General features: G+C 51.7%; 1 protein-coding gene across 1 annotated transcript in view; it reads right to left on the minus strand.

Moving 5' to 3' along the window:
• Nucleotides 1-20,252, minus strand: part of LOC149360660 (uncharacterized) — a 72,101-nt gene that overhangs the window by 12,578 nt on the left and 39,271 nt on the right. Inside the window, exons 8-9 of the mRNA XM_089572449.1 lie at nt 19,604-19,642; nt 18,172-18,300 (exon numbers count right to left, since the gene is read on the minus strand). Coding sequence (XP_089428575.1) covers nt 18,172-18,300; nt 19,604-19,642 — 168 coding nt within the window. The remainder of the gene's footprint in view (nt 1-18,171; nt 18,301-19,603; nt 19,643-20,252) is intronic.

The following is a 20,252-nucleotide window of genomic DNA, read 5'->3' on the forward strand; positions in this document are numbered from 1 at the left end:
TCACAGTCGAGTGGCGTTGAGGGGAATTCTTCCAGGACCGCGTTTTCGTTTCTCCGCGTAACAGGATACGTTGTTTTTGTCGTCGAGGCCCCACTTCGGCTCCGCGCCTTCTCGGAATGCTGCAGTTTGGCTGCAAACACGGACATGCTACCGTAGCTGCGCCTGGCTTTCTCGTCCGGTTCCACTACATCCTCCCCCCAAACGAGTATACTCATTTTACTTTAGTCTCTAGAGGGTAGAGAAGTTGCACTGGTCGCCGTAACTGCATTCCGGATGGCATCTTTATTTCGCAAGAACGCACGTGGCCATCTCGCCTTTTGAATAGTTCCACGACGCGAGCTGTGCGCCACATATGTTTTGGTGCATTATCGTCCTGGACAATGACGATGTCGTCCACTTGCAGAGTGTTGGCTGGACTTGCTGCCGATGTGTGAGCTGACCGTAGATGCAGCAAGTACTCTCTTCGCCATCGCTTCCAAAACAAGTTCACGATAGATTGCCGGTATCTGAAGCGACGAGTAATGTCCGAAGCAGTGGCTGAAAGCACACGGGTCGAGTGTGCTGCAGGGGGGGCTGTCAGCCTCCTGCCAGTCAGCAAATAGGACGGCGTTAAAACAGATGGCTCACCAGGTTCATTAGTGCTGTACGTTAGTGGTCGAGAGTTAATGGTGGCTTCCACATCGGTCAGTACAGTGGCAAGCTCTTCAAAGGAGAGGCTTTGACGACCGAGGATTTTCCGTAGAGCGACTTTTACGGATTTTACCATACGTTCCCACCAGCCTCCCCACCACGCTGCTCTTTCAATTATGAACTTCCAGGTGATCTGCTGCGAACTGCAGTAGTCCTGCGTTTCTCTACTGCGAACGACGTTCCAGAGTGTCTTGATGTCCTTTGATGCCTTCTTAAACGTTAATGCATTATCACTATAAATGAGAGATGGCATTCCTCTTCGAGCCACAAAACGTCTTAGGGCAAGCAGGAAACACTCTGTTGTTAAATTGGAGACAAGCTCCAAATGAATGGCCCTCGTTGTAGCGCAGGTAAAAAGGGCGATGTAGCTCTTTGAGCTAACCTTCTTTGTCGTCGTGTATAAGGATCCAGCGAAATCAATACCAGTGACATCGAATGCATGACTACCGCTCACTCTATCACTTGGTAGAGGCGCTGTTGGAGCGGTCGCTGGCTTGAGTCGCTGTCGGAGGCACACCGGGCACTTTCTTATGACCTTCTTCGTCACTTGACGGCAGCTCGGGATCCAAAATTTTTCACGCACTTCTGTCATTGTTGTCTTCAGCCCTCCGTGGAGAGTCCGCAGATGAGCTGCTTGAATGACAAGCTTTGTGATCGCGTGGCCCTTTGGAAGTAGCAATGGGTGTTTGATGTCTTCAGGCAATGGTGAAAACTGAAGCCTGCCGGTGACACGTATCAAGCCGTCCGCGTCAAGGAAGGGCTGGTACTGGATTATCTGCGATGACGTCGGTAAGCTCTCCCCGAGTGACAGGGCGTTAATTTCTGGCATGAAACACTCCTCCTGAGCCTGCCTAAGCCAGTATTTTTCAGCTTCACGTATCTCTTCGGTCGTGAGGTATGCATGAGCTTTCTTGTTTTCAGTGCGGCAGTTTTGCGCAAATCTAATGACCCATGCACTGACTCTCAACAAGCGGGTGTAACTGCTGAAATGGTCTGCCTGCAGAAAAGGTGGCAGATGCGATGCCTCAATGCAGATGCGATGCCTCAATTAGGAGCTGGCTGGACTGCTTCTTTCTTTCTTCATCTGCCAATATACTGTCACTCTCGAGCAGAGACTTATTCGATGGCCAGTTATTCGAGGCTTTCGAGAGCCAATCGGGCGCTCCACCAGCGTGCGTTAGTCAAAAGTGCCTCTGCTTTCATTCCTCGAGTGAGGCAGTCGGCTGGATTGTCCGCACCCGGGCAGTGGTTCCATTGTTCTGGGCTGCTCGCACTCTGTATTTCGCCAACTTGATTTTGCACGAAAGGCTTCCAGTTTTTGGCTGAGCTACGAATCCAATGTAGCGAAATCATTGAGTCAGACCAAAAGTACGTTTGCACTGCCTCAGGGACTATATCTTGCAAGTATGCTGCCATTCTTGTTCCAATCAGGGCTGCCATTAATTCGAGCCGAGGTAAGGACAGAGCTTTCAGAGGTGCTACTCTTGATTTTGCAAAAAGAAGGCTCACGCTCACCTTCCCGTTGTCGTCTTGAATCCTGAGGTAGGCGCAGCAGCCGTAAGCCTGTGGGCTTGCATCGCAGAAAATGTGCATCTGCCAAGAGATCCCATTGTTCGACACGATGCAACGTGGGAAATGCAGTTCTTTGAGCTTCACGAGATCTGAACACCAATGTGTCCACTCAGCTTCCAAGTCACAGGATAATGGCTCATCCCAACCTAACCCCTTTTCCCACATCCTCTGAAATAGTATCTTTGCTCGTACCACAAACGGAGACACAAGGCCCAAAGGGTCAAACACTCTCGATGACGCCCGCAACACCGCTCGTTTCGTCTTGCTCCCCGTGCTCACGTTAGTTTGCACACTTGTGAGGGATATTTGCATGCGGTCATTTGTGGGCATCCAATGCAGACCAAGGACCTTTTGTGTCCCGTCTGAGGCGGCGCAGTCCCCACTCAGTTCTCTTCGCACGGCGGCCGAGTTCGACGTCCACTTTCGCAGGCGCATTCCTGCATTTTTCAGTATGTCTGCTGCTTGTGTTGCTATTTTCATAGCCTCGTCGTCTGATTTTGCACCCGTTACTAAGTCGTCTACGTAGAAGGAGTCCTTCAGTAAGCTAGCCGTTTCTCTCAAGACACTGCTTTCCTTTTCGAAGTGATGAAGAAGTGTGGCTGTGAGAAGGTAGGGGCTTGCTGTAGTTCCAAATGGTACTGTCACGCCGCAGCTAGCGTGCGTCGTGGTAAAGTGTGAGGAGTGGCGCCGAAAGGGAGCAGGGGAATGCGCAGACAAAAGGAGAAGGACTTAAAACGGCGTAGCGTGCGAGGGTCGCGCTCCTCGGCCCCAGCGAGTGGGGAATGGTTTCTTCTAGGAAGTCGGTCCGAAACCCGAGACGACGACAGGACGGCTCGGATGGACTGGCGCTGTTATTGTTTTCGTTCTTGCTAGCTGGCCAGAGCGGCTAACAGTGGAGCGTGTGTTTTGAATTGTGTTTGTTTCCTTTTGTTGTAATAGCTTCTAGTTAGCCATGGCTGCTTACAGCAAGGTGTGTGTTTTATATTGTTTACTTGTCTTTTGCCTTGTGACCTCTTACTTCTAAACGACGGCGGGAAAGTCGTCGATTGGCTAAAAAGTAAGTTTTGGCGGGAGGATTGTTTATTGGCGGAGGATGGAGTTTTGGCGCGAATGTGACGAGATGGGTGCGCGCGAAGGAGAGCGCCGAGGTTGGGTGTGTGGCAGCCGGACAGATCGGTCGTGTGTGGCCGGTGGTGGTCCCGGGGCCGAGAGCGTAGAGTTGGAGACGCGAGTTAGTTGAGCGGCGGCCGGACGGGTTGGCCGTGTGTTGGCCGGCGGTGGTCCGGAGTCGTGGAAGTTTTGAGGTTTTATATTTAGTTAAAGTGGAGAGGCCGAAATCATTCGGCATATGTAAATAAGTTGTATATACATGTGTAATAAATAATTTCTTGAAGAAAGCCTTCCAAGTGCCTCACCATCCGAAGGCCTGCACACCTGTCTAAACTCACCAGTCGCAAAGTACGTCCCCCGGGTCACTCACGAGACCCGCCCTCTACGACTCCGCATCAACATCAAGGAGAACAACATCAACAACGACAGAGAGAGAGAGGGAAAAAAATTCGTGACTAGCGCAGCCGACAGGATTCGCAAGGGACCGCTGCTTTGCGACGGGAACGAGGAAGACAGAGGCAACTCAGGTTGAGAAGACGTCGATTTGGTGAGCACACAAGGAACGTTTGCCCTTGGGTGGCGAAGAGAAGTCGAAAACTGGACGTCAAGAAAGAAGAAAGAAGGCACAAGAGACAGCAGACGGATCTTCGACGATCATCACCGATCATCGCAGCTTCGACACCAGTGTAGGTGGGAAGAGGAATCGTGGACACCAACAGAGGAAAGCAGGACGGACTTAAATTGAAGGGGACTTGAGAGTGCGGCGGCGTTTCGTAACAAGACTTGTGGCGTACCAGCGTGAATTTTATTGTGAGAGAACTCTGGAACTTGTTTTGACTGACGATCTTTGAAGAGAAGGCAGCGAAAGAAAAACGGTGAGCGAACAGCGCTGCTCTCAAACTTTGTGCTTTATGCTTACGAGGGGAAAGAGTAAACTACTGTCGCCGGAGATGGATAGTAACATGACAGGGGAAATGAGCGAGACAAGCACGGAAAACGGCCAATCTGGACCCAATAGGCAAATTGAAATAGAACTTGAGAAAATGAGGCTAGAGAGGGCCAAAATTGAATTGGAGACAGAGAAATTACGCAGGCAAGGCACAGCTGATCTGTCAGAGGGGAAAGAAGCAGTAAAATACTCCACAATGCTGAGCAGTGTACTACCTCGAATGCCGAAAGATGAGTCGCTTATTCCGGGGTGGTTTGATTCTGTAGAGATGCTTTTTCACTCCTTCAGAATACCGGAAAGCGTGCAGTCTATCACCCTGATTCCATACCTCACTGACCGCATGCGATCGATGGCGATGCAAATTGGAACAAAGGAGATACTTGAGTACAAACTGCTAAAGGAGGTAATTTTGAGGGAGTTGCGATTAAGCCCGGCGGAATATAAAAGAATGTTTGACACAGCTAAGAAAGGACCGCAAGAATCGTGGCGCCAATTCGGCTACCGACTACGCAGTTATTACTCTTATTATATCAGCAGCAGAAAAGTGACCGAAATTGAGGAGCTGATGGAGCTGGTAGTGGTCGATAAAATGAAAGAGGTCTTGTCTAACGACGCGCTCCGACAGATAGCTCTTCAAGAAAACAAAAATTGGCTTAAAATCGACGGACTTACAGAAGTAGTCGAGGCGGTGGAGAGCAGCCGAGGGAAAGCATTTGGGGCTGGCGTTGCGCGCATGAGTACGGCCCGCGGCCAAGGATGTAGGAAAGAGGGGGAGGCCGGGGCGTCGCAACTTCGTGGGGGAGAACCCATGGAGGTGAAGTATGCGCCATTTAGAGCACATACGATGACACGCCAGTGTTACCGTTGTGGCCGACTAGGTCACATGTCTAGGGAGTGTCGGGAAACTGAGGTAAAGATCGGAAACAGAGATATGGGTGTCCGCAATGTTGCTACGGAGGGGCATTCTGCCGGCAGGGAATGGGAGCAGGATAGGGGAAAGAACCCAGCGTCACCCCTCTGTTACCGCTGTGGCCGTTTATGGCATATGGCCCGAGAATGCCAAGAGACGGAGGCCAGGAAGATTACAGCCAGAGTGATAGAAGTAACCCCTCACCGCGCTGAAATTCTGTGCCAGGACCGGGAGCCAAAAGCCAGCACTCAGTTGACGGAGACGCATAGGGTGGGCGATGTCTCCCTCTTTTCAGGGGAATCAATAATCTTGGCACGAGTGGTTTCGGGCGCGGACATCACAGTGGTCAGGGGGTCACTACTGCCGCAAGAAAGGGTAGATCCTCGAGGCAAAGTCGCATTGAAGGGTGCCTTCGGACATCAGATTGAGGCTGAGCTGGCGTATGTGCCACTAAGAATTGATCGGAGGGGATCACATGTTGCCATCTTGTGCGCATTGACAGAGGAATTGGCGAATGAAATTAATTGTTTGTTATCAGTGAGCGACTATAATGAACTGGTCAAGCAGAAAGAAAACGAACAGATCGAGGACCACTGTAATTTAGGGAACCCACGCGCTACTGTGGCGGCGGTTGTCGCACAGCCATGTGAAAACGAACAGCTGGGAGAAGCAACGTCATTGAACTTTAGGGCACTACAGCTGGAGGATGAAAGCTTAAAAACTTCATGGCAACAGGCGAAGGCTGGCACCCATGGTATGCAGGTAACCAGCGGCCTGCTATATCATTCAGATAAGATAAACGGGAGGATGGTGAAACAGCTGATTCTGCCGAAATGCAAGAGGCAGGCGGTGTTACAGGTAGCCCATGACAGAGAAGTTGGTGGGCATCTTGCGGCGAAGAAAACAAGGCAGCGCATAAAGAATTCATTCTTTTGGCCGAACATGAGCACCGAGATTCTTAGGTATTGTCAGGCGTGCCCACAGTGTCAAAAGAATGCTATACAAAGGAAGTCGGACAGGGTACCGATAGCACCCCTGACAAGACCGGCAAGCCCATTTCAGGTGGTAGTGATGGACTGTGTAGGTCCAGTAGAACCCCCGTCGTCAAAAGGCCACAAGTATGCTCTTTGTCTAATGGACGTATGCTCTCGGTGGCCAGAAGTAGTCTGTTTGAAATCGTTGACAGCCCGAGCAGTGTGCCACGCCCTTGTGGAAATATTCTCTAGGGTTGGGGTGCGCGGAGATGGTCTGCTCGGACCAGGGGACAAACTTTACGGCAAAGGTAACCCAGGAACTGTTGGCCCGTCTCGGGGCATCCCCTAGATTTTCAACCCCTGGTCATCCGGAAAGCAATGGCCTTGTTGAAAGATGGAATGGGACATTCAAAAGAATGCTGCGGCATGTCATTGGAGAACACGGACGGGGGTGGGACCGACTTGTCCCGTGCCTTTTGTGGGCATATCGCGAAGTGCCCAATGAAACGACCGGAGTGTCGCCATTTGAGCTCCTGTATGGGCGCACCCCTACAGGGCCATTAGCAATATTAGAGAAGTCTTGGACCGGAAACTGGACCCTTCCGATTACACTGAATGAGTCGGCAGAAAAGTATTTACTGGAACTACGTCAGCGGCTGGCTGCCATGTCGGAGGTGGTGGGGCAAAATTCTGCCGATAACCAAAGAGCATACGCGACACGGTACAATCTGAGAGCACGGCCGAATAAGTTTAATTGCGACGATCTCGTTCTAGTCAGGAATGAGGATACGTCAAAGGGGCAGTACGCCTGGAGGGGGCCGGCAAAGGTAGTTGAGAGGAAGCGAAAGGATAGCTACGTGGTGCAGATGGAGGATGGATCCCGAAAGTGGATACATGCAAATAATTTGAAACCGTTTACGGTCGGGGTAAGGACAGTCGGGGTTGTATTTGAGGATGAAGAGTTCGGAAAGGTGGAGGAGGTACCGGTAGTATCTGTTCGCATGAGCGAAGCAGAGGTAAAAGACTGTCATATCCAGGTAGTTGTCCGTCGGCACAGTGAGGTGTTTTCGGGAAAGCCGGGGAAAAGTAGGGCAGGTAAGCACACGATCCGCATAATGGCCAACGCACGTCCTGCTCCTCGTCACCAGTACAGGGTCCCGCTAAAGATGAGAGTCGAGGTTGAGAGACAAGTACAGGAGCTAGTGGCAGAGGGAATGATCTATCCCAGCGAATCCCCTTACGCCCACCCTGTGGTGTGTGTGGCGAAAAGCGACGGGAGTGTGAGGCTCTGCGTTGATTACAGATTCCTCAACTCCATTACAGAGGTAGACGCCTTTCCGATGAAAAAGGTAGACGACCTCCTGGCGACTGTGGCAAAAGCATGCTGCATAACAATTCTGGATTTCACACGCGGGTACTGGCAAATTCCGCTAGACGAGCAGAGCCAAAGATTAACCGCATTCGCGACCGACAGTGGACAGTACGCCTGGACAGTGATGCCGTATGGACTAAGAAATTCCGCGGCCACTTTCCAGCGGATTATGAATGAAATTCTCTTTGAGCATAGAACGTATGCGTGCGCTTACATCGATGACATCGCAGTTTTTTCTGAAAACATGAGCGAACATGCCCAACATCTCGATGCGGTGTTGGAGACACTCAAATCTGTGGGGCTCAAGGTAAATGCTGAAAAATGCAAATTTGCACAGGGAGCGTAAAGTACCTGGGGCACATAGTCGGTTCTGGAACGCATTGTCCCGATCCTGAGAGGGTTCGATCAATAGAGGCAATGCAGCCACCACGAACAAAGGCGGAACTCAGAAGCGTACTAGGGGTAATGAACTATTACCGCAACTACATAAAAGATTACTCGCGGGTAGTGCTGCCCCTCACAAACTTAACGAAGGGTCGTCGAAACGGCCCGATCAGCTGGCAGAGTGAACAAGAGCAAGCATTCCAAGAGGTGAAGAGTGCGCGGGCAACTCTAGCTGTTCTGTGCCCACCAGACATGTCCAAGCCTTTTATTCTATCAACCGACGCGTCCCAGGAGGCAATCGGAGCATGTCTGGCGCAGAATGCAGAAGGAAGAGAATACCCAATTGCATTCTTGAGCAAAAAGTTGAGCGAATCTCAAGTGAAGTGGTCGACGATTGAAAAAGAAGCGTTCGCTGTGGTATGGGCATTGGATCAGGTGAGCACATGGGTACTGGGAGCGGAAGTGCATGTCAGGACGGATCACAACCCTCTGCAGTATGTGGCCACTGCGGCATCGAGCAGTGCACGGCTCCCGAGGTGGGCATTGTCGCTACAGAAGTACAACATCACGGTCCAGCATATCAAGGGGGGCCACAACGTGCTTGCGGACGCGCTTTCCCGCATTCAAACCTAACATGAGAAAAGAAAAAAGGAACCCCTGAGCACAGAGCATGAGAGCAGCGATGTTCGAGGCTCACCTGTGTGGAGTGTTGTTGTGGTTGATTTCCTTTTTATTTGCATGCATGATTTTTGTATCATGAACCTTCACTTCAAACATGTAATCTTGTGGCGTATGGTGCGTTGTGCAGAAGTGTACATTGTTTTCATGTACTTGCATGCCTGTATTCTTTTTCGGAGTGTATCTCAGGGTGTGTCTCGACGGGAAGATTTAGTGCTTTCTCGCACTAGAGAGAGAGGCTGCGGCTTGAGGCAGCCTAAAGGAGAAGCATGCTTTGTTCGGAACTGGCGAAAAAAAAAAAGGTCGGGGGAAAGAATTGAGAACAAGGGGGGGGGGGGGGGGGTGTCACGCCGCAGCTAGCGTGCGTTGTGGTAAAGTGTGAGGAGTGGCGCCGAAAGGGAGCAGGGGAATGCGCAGACAAAAGGAGAAGGACTTAAAACGGCGTAGCGTGCGAGGGTCGCGCTCCTCGGCCCCAGCGAGTGGGGAATGGTTTCTTCTAGGAAGTCGGTCCGAAACCCGAGACGACGACAGGACGGCTCGGATGGACTGGCGCTGTTATTGTTTTCGTTCTTGCTAGCTGGCCAGAGCGGCTAACAGTTGTGGGGATACACATGAATCCCCTGCCCCATTGTAACGGCCGCGCGTAATTATCACGCGATGCTATGCGCGCGCCGTTCGGGAGGTTTTGCGAGGGAGGGCACTCTCGCCACCCCCGCTTCCTTTCGCTCCCCGCCGCGGAGACTTTCCCTCTTTCCCCTCTTACAACGGAGAGACCTCCTCTCCACAGCCCGGGAGGAGACGCGATTCTCCCGAGGCTCGCTCGTCTTCTGGCGGGAGCCGTGCACACGCACGGATCGGAGATCTGCCACGGAGACCGCTGCCCTTATCGCCCGGCCACCGTGTGTGACTTGACCGCCGCGGGCCGTGAGCGAGGAACCACGCGAGGTGAGCGGAACCTACTTCCCCCACATTTTTGCGTGCGTTCTGCCCTTTGTGTTTTCCACCCCCGTACGCGAGCGGAACATCCTCGCTCGTTACGGCGGTTGTATTGTTGCTGCTGCATTGTATTGCTCGGGAGCAATAAACGCTCCTCCGAGTAGCATACTCGTGTTTGTCCCCTCTGGCCCGAACCCGCCGTGGTTGCGACTCACCGCACCGCGGGTTGGGGGTCACAGCTCTGACTGCTAGGGCTGGCACGCTGGTGCTAGAGAGCGACAACTGCTTCTAGCCCTTTGAGCGTTATCACAAGAATAGACCCCCATATTCTTGGCGCCCAACGTGGGGCCAGAGGTGTGACAAACCGAGTGTCTGTGTGAGCGACTGCCGACACACAGACTAGCCATGGCGGCGAGCGGGATTGACTTCCAGTCCCTGCTGTGGTTGTCCAGTACGGCTTCTCAGCAGCAACATCCTGGTCACGGCACTCACTTGGCTGAGACGCCTAGGCGAGCCGTCCGGACGCCTAGCGCGATGGGCGCTACTCCTCCAGCGTTACGACTTTACCGTGCGCTACAGGAGGGGCAAGAACAACGTGGTGGCGGACGCACTTTCGCGCGCGCCCGTTGACGGCTTGGGAAGTAACAACACTGCCCACTCCGCAGCGCCCGACAGCCAGAGCAGCGCGACTGCCGCGCAGCTCACACAACGCCCCGAGGGAAGGGACACCCCGCCTTCCCAGGGCGAAAGCGTGAACCACTTGGAAGCGTCAGTTCCGTGGTGAGCGTTTTCAGCAGAAGGGAGCTATTGGAGGCACAGCGGGAGGATCCATTTTGTCGAAAAGTGTTCGACGGGCTCAGGGAGCCGGGCGGCGCGGCCGCGGCGCACATGGAGGCAACTGGTATTGTTGTCCGTGCGGGGCGCTCGAACACAGCTGGTAATGCTGTGAGCGCGATGGATTCCTATCTGCTCGACTCCGATGGCATCTTGCTGAGATATATCCCCTCCGAGAAGGATACACACGAGTCCTTCAAGGTGGTGATTCCACGCACGCTGAGAGGAGCACTTTTACGCTACTTTCATGACACGTGCATCGCTGGGCATGCGAGTGGCCCTAAGACTTACCTCAAGTTGTGCCGCCTCGCTACCTGGCCTGGCATGAAGCGGGATGCGATACGCTACGCCCGCTCGTGCGACGTGTGCCAAAGGGTCAAGCCACGTGGTGGACGCCCACCTGGGCTCATGCAGCCGATCAATAGCCAGGGTCCTTGGCAAATTGCGGCTTGTGACGTCATGGGACCTTACCCCAGGACTCCGAGTGGAAACCAATATCTGCTCGTTGTCACAGACCATTTCAGCAAATGGGTGGAACTTTTCCCACTTCGAAAGCTGACGGCACGCGTAATCATGGGGAAGCTGATCGAGGTGTTCACACGATTCGGCTACCCCGGGCAGTTGATAACGGACAATGCATCGTACTTCACTGCCAAACTTTTCGTGGACTCCTGTGCGGCCCTTGGCATTAAGCACAGGAGAACAACCACGTACCACGCCCAGGCGAATCCCACGGAACGCGTGAACCGCAACATCAAGCACATGCTCGTTGCATTTGCGGAGACGCACATCGACTGGGACACCTGTCTCCCCGAGATTGGGTTTGCTCTCAGGTCGACCGTGAACCGCTCGACTGGGTACACACCTGCCGCTCTCAACCTTGGCAGGGAGCTGCCGAACCCGTTAGAACTTACTCTACAGGTTCGCAGCAACACCCCGATTGCTTGGTCGGCACGCGCTGACTATGCGACCGGGCTGCGCGCGAGGATGACGGAGGCTTTGGACAAAGCACGCCGGAATCTCAGCACTGCTCGGGCCCAGCAGAAAGCGCAGTATGACCGCTCTCACCGGGAAGTTCACTACAAACCGGGTGACCTGGTGTTGAGGCGCAGTCACGTTCTGAGCGATGCCAGTAAGCGGTTTTCTGCTTCTCTGGCGCCGAAATGGACGGGACCATATGTAGTTCGTGAGAAACTTTCCTCTCTCGTCTACAGGCTGGCGGACTTGACGCTAAGACCGACCGGCGGGCCAGTGCATGTCTGTGATCTCAAACCCTACTTTGACAGAGGGAACGAGTGGCCTGTGGAGAACACCCTCCCCCGCCAGCAGGCAGCCGCACCGAGACGCAAGGCTCGACAACAGAGCCCGGCGCCTCGTTACAACTTGCGCCCACGGCAGAAACAACTCTGACCAACGCGCAGGGAGTAATTTCTCCTGCTTAATATGGACGGAACACCCCTTCCATATTTCGCAGCACGGCTTCCGGAGCAAGCACACGCTTTCTCGTCGGAAAAGACCGAGCGGGGTTAGACTAACTGAAAAAAAAAATGTGTGTAAATCGTTAAAAGTAACTAAAAAGAAAAGACGGCTTTGCAGCCGCAGGCCAGCCTTCACAGCGTGCCCGGAGGAGAGCCAGCGGACGCCGCAACGACCGTTGCTGCTTCTAACACCGAGAGCCAGGCCGTTTGGAAGGCGGCCGCATTCCGGAGCCAAGAGCCCGCTGTCGCCACCAAGTTGCGCAGAAGAAAAACAGCTTCCGGTCGGCCGCAGGACGAGCGAACGGGAATTCGGGGAAACCGGGGCCTGTGTCTGCCGCGGCGAAAACTGCGGCAGAGAAGCCGTCTTGGAGTCCCCCTGTCCCCGCGGCAGCGGCTTCGCCCACGAGGGAAGCTTGGTGCCCCGCTGGGCCCGCCTCGCAAGTTCTCTGCGGCAGAGGGAAAATGGGTCGGCGCGCCTTTGTCACCCCCCAACCAGAGGAAAAGAGGGCGAGCCAAGAGCAAGCGGTTCATCCAGCTGAGTGGGGGCTTGCCGTACGCTACGACACGGTGCGTAATTGCCCTGAGCCTGCCTGCCGCCCGCGCGTCCCGGCAAAGCTGCCCTGGCCGACTCACGGGACCTGCGGTCATCGACCCCCTTCAACCCTGGGCTCCACGGTCGTCCATGGCGGTCGTCTACACTGCCTTCCTGCCCTGGCGTCCACGGCCTTCGACGGCGGCACTGCTGGCTGTGAGCTGAATCTTTTCTTAATTCGTTTTAAAGTTAAACGGCGTTTCGCCGGCCCCACTCGGTATACCCTTTTGTGTGAACGCGGTCACTTTTCAGCCGTAGGGCAGTTTTAAGGAGGGGGGGATGTGGGGATACACATGAATCCCCTGCCCCATTGTAACGGCCGCGCGTAATTATCACGCGATGCTATGCGCGCGCCGTTCGGGAGGTTTTGCGAGGGAGGGCACTCTCGCCACCCCCGCTTCCTTTCGCTCCCCGCCGCGGAGACTTTCCCTCTTTCCCCTCTTACAACGGAGAGACCTCCTCTCCACAGCCCGGGAGGAGACGCGATTCTCCCGAGGCTCGCTCGTCTTCTGGCGGGAGCCGTGCACACGCACGGATCGGAGATCTGCCACGGAGACCGCTGCCCTTATCGCCCGGCCACCGTGTGTGACTTGACCGCCGCGGGCCGTGAGCGAGGAACCACGCGAGGTGAGCGGAACCTACTTCCCCCACATTTTTGCGTGCGTTCTGCCCTTTGTGTTTTCCACCCCCGTACGCGAGCGGAACATCCTCGCTCGTTACGGCGGTTGTATTGTTGCTGCTGCATTGTATTGCTCGGGAGCAATAAACGCTCCTCCGAGTAGCATACTCGTGTTTGTCCCCTCTGGCCCGAACCCGCCGTGGTTGCGACTCACCGCACCGCGGGTTGGGGGTCACAGCTCTGACTGCTAGGGCTGGCACGCTGGTGCTAGAGAGCGACAACTGCTTCTAGCCCTTTGAGCGTTATCACAAGAATAGACCCCCATACAGTGGAGCGTGTGTTTTGAATTGTGTTTGTTTCCTTTTGTTTTAATAGCTTCTAGTTAGCCATGGCTGCTTACAGCGAGGTGTGTGTTTTATATTGTTTACTTGTCTTTTGCCTTGTGACCTCTTACTTCTAAACGACGGCGGGAAAGTCGTCGATTGGCTAAAAAGTAAGTTTTGGCGGGAGGATTGTTTATTGGCGGAGGATGGAGTTTTGGCGCGAATGTGACGAGATGGGTGCGCGCGAAGGAGAGCGCCGAGGTTGGGTGTGTGGCAGCCGGACAGATCGGTCGTGTGTGGCCGGTGGTGGTCCCGGGGCCGAGAGCGTAGAGTTGGAGACGCGAGTTAGTTGAGCGGCGGCCGGACGGGTTGGCCGTGTGTTGGCCGGCGGTGGTCCGGAGTCGTGGAAGTTTTGAGGTTTTATATTTAGTTAAAGTGGAGAGGCCGAAATCATTCGGCATATGTAAATAAGTTGTATATACATGTGTAATAAATAATTTCTTGAAGAAAGCCTTCCAAGTGCCTCACCATCCGAAGGCCTGCACACCTGTCTAAACTCACCAGTCGCAAAGTACGTCCCCCGGGTCACTCACGAGACCCGCCCTCTACGACTCCGCATCAACATCAAGGAGAACAACATGAACAACGACAGAGAGAGAGAGGGAAAAAAATTCGTGACTGGTACCCTACACATTCTCCATTCTTCTACGTTGGGCAAAGGTTCCTGAGCAATAGGTGGGCTGCTGTACCAAAGAAATCTCAGCGCGTCTCTGTCCTCCGGTCGGACGCTGATTTGCAGAAATGCCTTCTCTATATCGGCAACAAGTGCAACCTCGTGCAGACGGAATCGCAGTAAAATGCGCACCAAATCGCTGATTAGCTTGGGTCCTTTTTCTAAGTGGTCATTAAGTGACTCCTTGCCGGGCGCGTGCGATGAGGCGTCAAACACTACGCGCAATTTGGTAGTGGTCGACTCGGTTCTGACAACTGGTTGGTGCGGCATATAGTAGACGTGGTTGGTCTTCGCTCCCTTAGGAACTCTTTCCACATGCCCTTCTTCCATGTAGCCTCTGATTGCCGAGTCGTACTCTTCCATCATTTCTTTGTTTCGACTAAGTCGTTTTGTCAAGCTGCTTAGTCGGTGCACTGCCATGCTTCTGTTATTCGCCAGCTCGGCGCTTTCGTCTTTCCATGGCAGAGCAACCTCGTAGCGGTCCCTTTTCCGCTCAATATTTAGGACGGAAGGTTGACACGTTTGTTTATCTGGCTTGTCGTTAGTTTCAATGGAGTCCTATTCCCAGAATTTTCGAAGAGTCGTTTCGTCTGCGGCTTCGATCCCAATTCTCAGCACATACACGTTGGCTGCCAAAGCGAGTGCGCTGGTGACGTTGTAAGGACCTTGGAATGTCCACCCTAATGTGGTATTGACTGCGGTTAACCCGTCGTCCTCTCTGTGACGGCGAACTTCTCCTGTCACGAACTTCCACAGGTGGTCTGAGCCAATCAACATTCCGATGCCAGGTACTGCTGGCATGCCGGTACACAGAAATTTATCTGCAATTAATGCTCCACTCTTTTCCATTTCTTGCACGAAACTGTGCTCCACAGGGACTTGCAGAACATCGCTGCATATAAATGGCACTTCGACAGCGTCTACCTTTGTTTCTTTTTGATCGTATTGTCCCCGTAGAACAAGCTCGACAACGCGGCATTTTCGCACACCTGTACTAGTGCAGCCGAATGTGTTCAGTTGGAAATCCTTCTCTCCCAAGACTCTCAATTTCAGCGTTCGTGAGACGTCTTCTCTGATAAAGGTTCGCTGACTTCCTCCATTCAGCACTCCGCGTATGTAGCCATGCACACTGTCCCCAACAGCCCATGCGCGGAACGTCTGCAGAGCTACTTCTTTGTTCTCTCCATTGCCAATTGCTGCGTGGACGTTGGCTGTAGTGGCAGCAGAGGCCCTGTATAGCCCTTCTTTGGTCGCAGCATTGTTGCTCCCCGCTTTCCAATTGGGATTGCAGACTGATGACGCATGCCGTTTTTTACAGTGTATGCAACTGGTCTGTCGTCTACAGTCTTTCGCCTGGTGACCCCACTTTGTGCAGCGGAAACAGCGCCTTGCCTTTGCTAATCTATTTCTTTTTTCTTCGATGGGGAGGACTGGCAGTCTTCCGTTTTATGCTCTTGAGATTCACAAACGGAACATATTTCTGCACTGGCGGAATTAGCATGCAGCACCGCAGCACTTGCCTTCGTCGGGGGTTGCCGTGCGCTGCTTTTGAAGCCGTCTTGGACACTGCGCTTGGGCTTCTGTCTCTCATATACAATACTGGCACCTTCCTGGCATCTCTCTCTACTTTCTGTTTCCAATAGGAGGAATTCCAGTACTTCTTTCAGCCTTTCCTCGCTTTTGTCTGAATCAGCCACTGCAGCTCCAGGAGTCGACTCATAGTGTCGTAAATATGAACGGAATTCATCCAAAGCATACCTCAGTTCTAACAAATGGGCAGTTCTTTAAAGACATTTGCGGCACACTTCAAGCTTACGTGGAATAATCTAGTGCTTGAAATGACGTTTCTGGAAACAATAAAAAATTCTTCCTTTTCTGCCACCCTTTCGATTTATCTTAACTTCTAGCAAACACAATCACCACTTAATTACATTACATGTGGAGAAATATACTGTCGGCGCATCAGGCCGGTAAGTTCGTCTTGGGCACCTCCAGGCCCGAACATACCAGCAAAAAAGGACCCTGACTAGCAAGGCCGACCGGCTCCCATAGACGCCCATGTATTTGTTGGTTGACTGTTCGTCTCTTGACCGATGCCTGCCGCAAGTTACGGCTCGCAATTCGGTTCTAGGTCGTCCCCAGATTCGAACATGACCAGTCCCGCACTTGTATGATAATATGGGACTTCATAGCCATTGCGGTAGACAAGTTTCACCGGGAAAGATAATGTAGAGTCTTTGTAAAAAGTAATCAGGCTGCATGGTTTGCTTCTAGCTTGTATAGTGGAGCCCTTGTGGCTTTCCTAAAGATCAAAAGGTGTTGGAACGTAAGAAGACCTCCAGTCCTTACCTTTAACGACCATTTCAGCTTCAGGGAAGCTGTAAAAGCTCCACTCTACGAGCTAGAAGCAAACCATTAAGCCTGGTTACATTTCACAAAGACTGTACTATCTACTACTACTACTACTTGTGGCTACGGAGGGGGGGGGGGGGGGGGGTGCACTCGCTCTTCTGCCACCCTCTGAATGGGGGCACTGCTTGGAGCGGGGAGGGAATTTTGTGATGGGGGGGGGGGGGGATGATTTGCAGGCGGCACGCGCGCAGTGGTCGTCGCTAAGACGGCTCCTCTGGCGTATGGTGCCGCTCGTACCGGGGAGGGGAGGGCTCCTATGCGCTGGGACTGATGCACGGAGGCTGGGGCCCTGGAGAGGGATACAGCTGGGCAGCTGGGCTGGAGGTACGGCTTAGAGCCGAGTCCAGGCCTGTCGCCTGCAGGAACTCCAGGAGTAGCCTGAAGGCAGCGATGGGGCTGCGGGCTTTCGTGGGGTGAAAATAAGCCAAGCCAAAAATTGCGCTTGTCAGAACTCTTTCAGTTTGCTGAAGTCACTTTCTGTCGTCATTTGCGGTGTGCGACATCTTTCCTGTTGAAGTGGAGTCGCGTGACCTTGCAACATCGTCGAGCTGTCTTGATTGTTGACAACGCCGCGTTTTCTCAGAGATGGGGCGCATCCTTTGCTTACGCATTGAAATTGTTATCGACCAAACGATTCTGTCGGCACGTCAGTGATTAGTTTTGCCGCTGACAACTTTAAGCAGTCTCGTCCAGTAAAGCGCAGTATTAGTCCTTTTTAAGCCGAACTGAATATATCTTTATTCTATTTTTAGTGTATTTAATATATATTTTAGTACATTCTGAATGTGTAATAAATATATTAAGAAGGAAAAACTTGTATTTTTGACATATTTGTAAAAATTTTCAAAGTATTAGTCGAGGTATCTTACAAAGCATTCATTTTAGTATGTTGAGTATAGCGACAAAAATAAAGAAGTATTATGAAATTATTGAATATGTTCGAGAGGCATTTTTAGTACAGCATTTTTTCGCTAAGGGTAGAGTCATGCCGATATTTTTCCGGAAAAGGGTTGTAGCGCCGAAACAGACAGCACACATAAAGCTAGACGCGACAGGCGCAATCTGGGCGTTGTCTGTTTCGGTGTGTTGTCTGTTACGGCGCTACAAGCTTTTCTGGAAGCATGTACCAACTAGCCCCACAACAAGTATTAGTCATGCCGATAGTTCAAGTGTTTTGCTATCATTATGTCAAAAGGAGTTGCTGGCGTCGCAGTCATGCACCAACATCTCCCTTTATGTACATGTCAATAAAAAAAAATACGAGCGCTTAGCAAAAAAAAGAAAAACAACGGTTCACTTGAATCGGCATGTTTGGATGCAGCAATTATTTGCGAATTGATCACTCACTCTGCACATTCAAGAAATATGAATATATGCCCTGCCTCGCAAATCATATCATGGTCGACCAAACGGTGGTGAATAAAGGTAATCGAAGGAACCTAGGGCCTTTAATAAAGTCGCGCGGCCACGGCAATATAAACACTAAAAAAATAAAAGAAAAAATAAAATTAAATGCTACTCGACGTGCTCACACAGGCACGAAGAGTACCGCTCTCTAAACAAATTAACGAAGCAAGGAACAAGGAAACTCCTTGCTCAACTCACAATGTCCAAGGCAGTGGTGTTGAGATGGAGGGCGTAGAGGAACTGCAGGTCTCCTTGCAGATTGGCGGGCAGCTTCTTTTGGGCCTCCAGTGCGCACTCACGGATCATCAACTGCCTTGCACGGACCCACTGGGAGTACGGGAAAACGGTGAGCCATGAACTGCCACGAACTGCGGCGAATGCATACTGCGGCCGGTCGCCTGACGCAGGAGTGGTCGTGATGCAGGGCGTCAAGGCGCGCAAATCGGTTTAGTCCCTGCCACATGCTACAATGTCAAAAATGGAATGTCGACAGAGCTCTTGAATGCGGCCGGCGCGTTTCTGTTTTTTTTTTCCTTTTCAGAATTTTTGGCTCGATATTTGTTGTATATTTTTCTGCACACCCCCCTTCCTCCCTTCATTGAGTTTCACATAATTCCCACATTATAAAACTCGTTATGACGTTTGTAATGCAAGTCGCCTGTGAAAATTGGTGTTGAATAGCTCTGTAGATAGCACTGCGGCAGGATTCAGAGCGCCCTTAGATTATTAAAAAAATACTACAGAAGGGCCCTCCTCTGACAAACAGTGTCAAAATATTTCTAAATACAACAAAGAAAATAGCGCATCTAATACGCTTGGGTTTCCCTCTCACGTGCAGGAAGCTTCGGGTTTCGTGCTTATTGTGATAACTGCTTTTCGTATTGTTCTTTTACCCATTCGGCCTTAATTGATGTGTCCTACCCCCCAGACACATTGCAATGGCTAAGGTGGTAATAGCTCAAGTTAATAGCATCAAACAAGCGATAACGTTTTAACGTAGCTCAACCGAGTAGATGTATGAAAGCATATATGTAACCTGGTTGGCTCATGGTTTTGGTTTGCTGGGTCGTCGGTACGTCCGGACACGATCTTAGACTCGGGTTAAGATCTGATCGAGGTTAAGCTGACATCATCCCTTCGCGCTGCAGATGAATGTTGACGAAGATGACGGTGTACAATGCACAGCGCGAGAGTGTACTCAGGGTGCTATGCACCGTGGCCAATCCCCCGCCGTGGGTATGTGCCATTAAGCCTGGGGACATCATCATCATCATCAATTCGAGGCGTGATCGGCGACGGTGATAACCTAGTGCTCTCGTCCAGTAGCCAGTAAAGCTGGTATCTTCGCGGTGTCGCGGGTTTGAAGCCCAGTCACGGCACTATTTATTTTATTTCTTCAACTTCAAAGCCAAGGATGCCACAAGATTCATGGATGGGTTTAACACCGTGAAGTAGTCCTTCCGCACCAAAAGGCACGCAGATGTAGTGACTAGCATGTCGCGCGCATGATTACAAGGAGAAAATCTGGCCTTATTGTTGTGGATCGCGAAAAATGGCTCTCAGAATAGGAACTGCTGCATCAAGCAAGCTTATCATATCCATTTCAAGGCACTACGACAAAGGCACGCACCTTTCCTTTCAAGGAATTCTTGTATGTGCAGGCATCGATCTGTAAATAAAAAGCCCATATACAGGGTCTCAAACACATGAATCGTGCATTTCAGCCCAAAACATTATGATTAAGAAAACGAAGGAATGAGAAGTCTTCATAACACTTCTTGTTTAGTTGCGTCTTTACGTACACCAGTGTTTAAATATAATTAAGCAAGAGTACATTGCTCTTGAACAACCAGAGAAGAAGAACTAGTTGTTCAGAGCATTTGAGAGAAATTAACGATCAGTATATAGTTAATTCCAAGCTCCCTTCGAGAGAGCGCCTTTGTTACGGTATTGGTATTACTAGCAGAGATAGTAACTAGGAGTTGTGAATAACCCAAGGTGAAGTATAATAAGTAAAAGTGCCACTAGTACTATAAGTAGCAATAATCAAAGTATTAGTAGCGTGCACCGTAACTTCCTGAGTAGTGGGCACACCTGAACTATTGCAAGATCGAAAATTAAGACCGGCGAATATAATTAATGGCTTGGCGATAGCGATATCAACCTGACGGACTAATTCGCTACTTCGGCAGTCCCTCCACGCGCCTGCAAGGATGTATCCGCGGCCCTTTGATAAAAAAATCGAGCATATGCCTTCCACTCTACTCTCCAATTAAAGT

Source organism: Amblyomma mixtum, chromosome 2 (assembly GCF_055824585.1).
Source record: "Amblyomma mixtum isolate Tamu chromosome 2, ASM5582458v1, whole genome shotgun sequence".
Taxonomy (NCBI): domain Eukaryota; kingdom Metazoa; phylum Arthropoda; class Arachnida; order Ixodida; family Ixodidae; genus Amblyomma; species Amblyomma mixtum.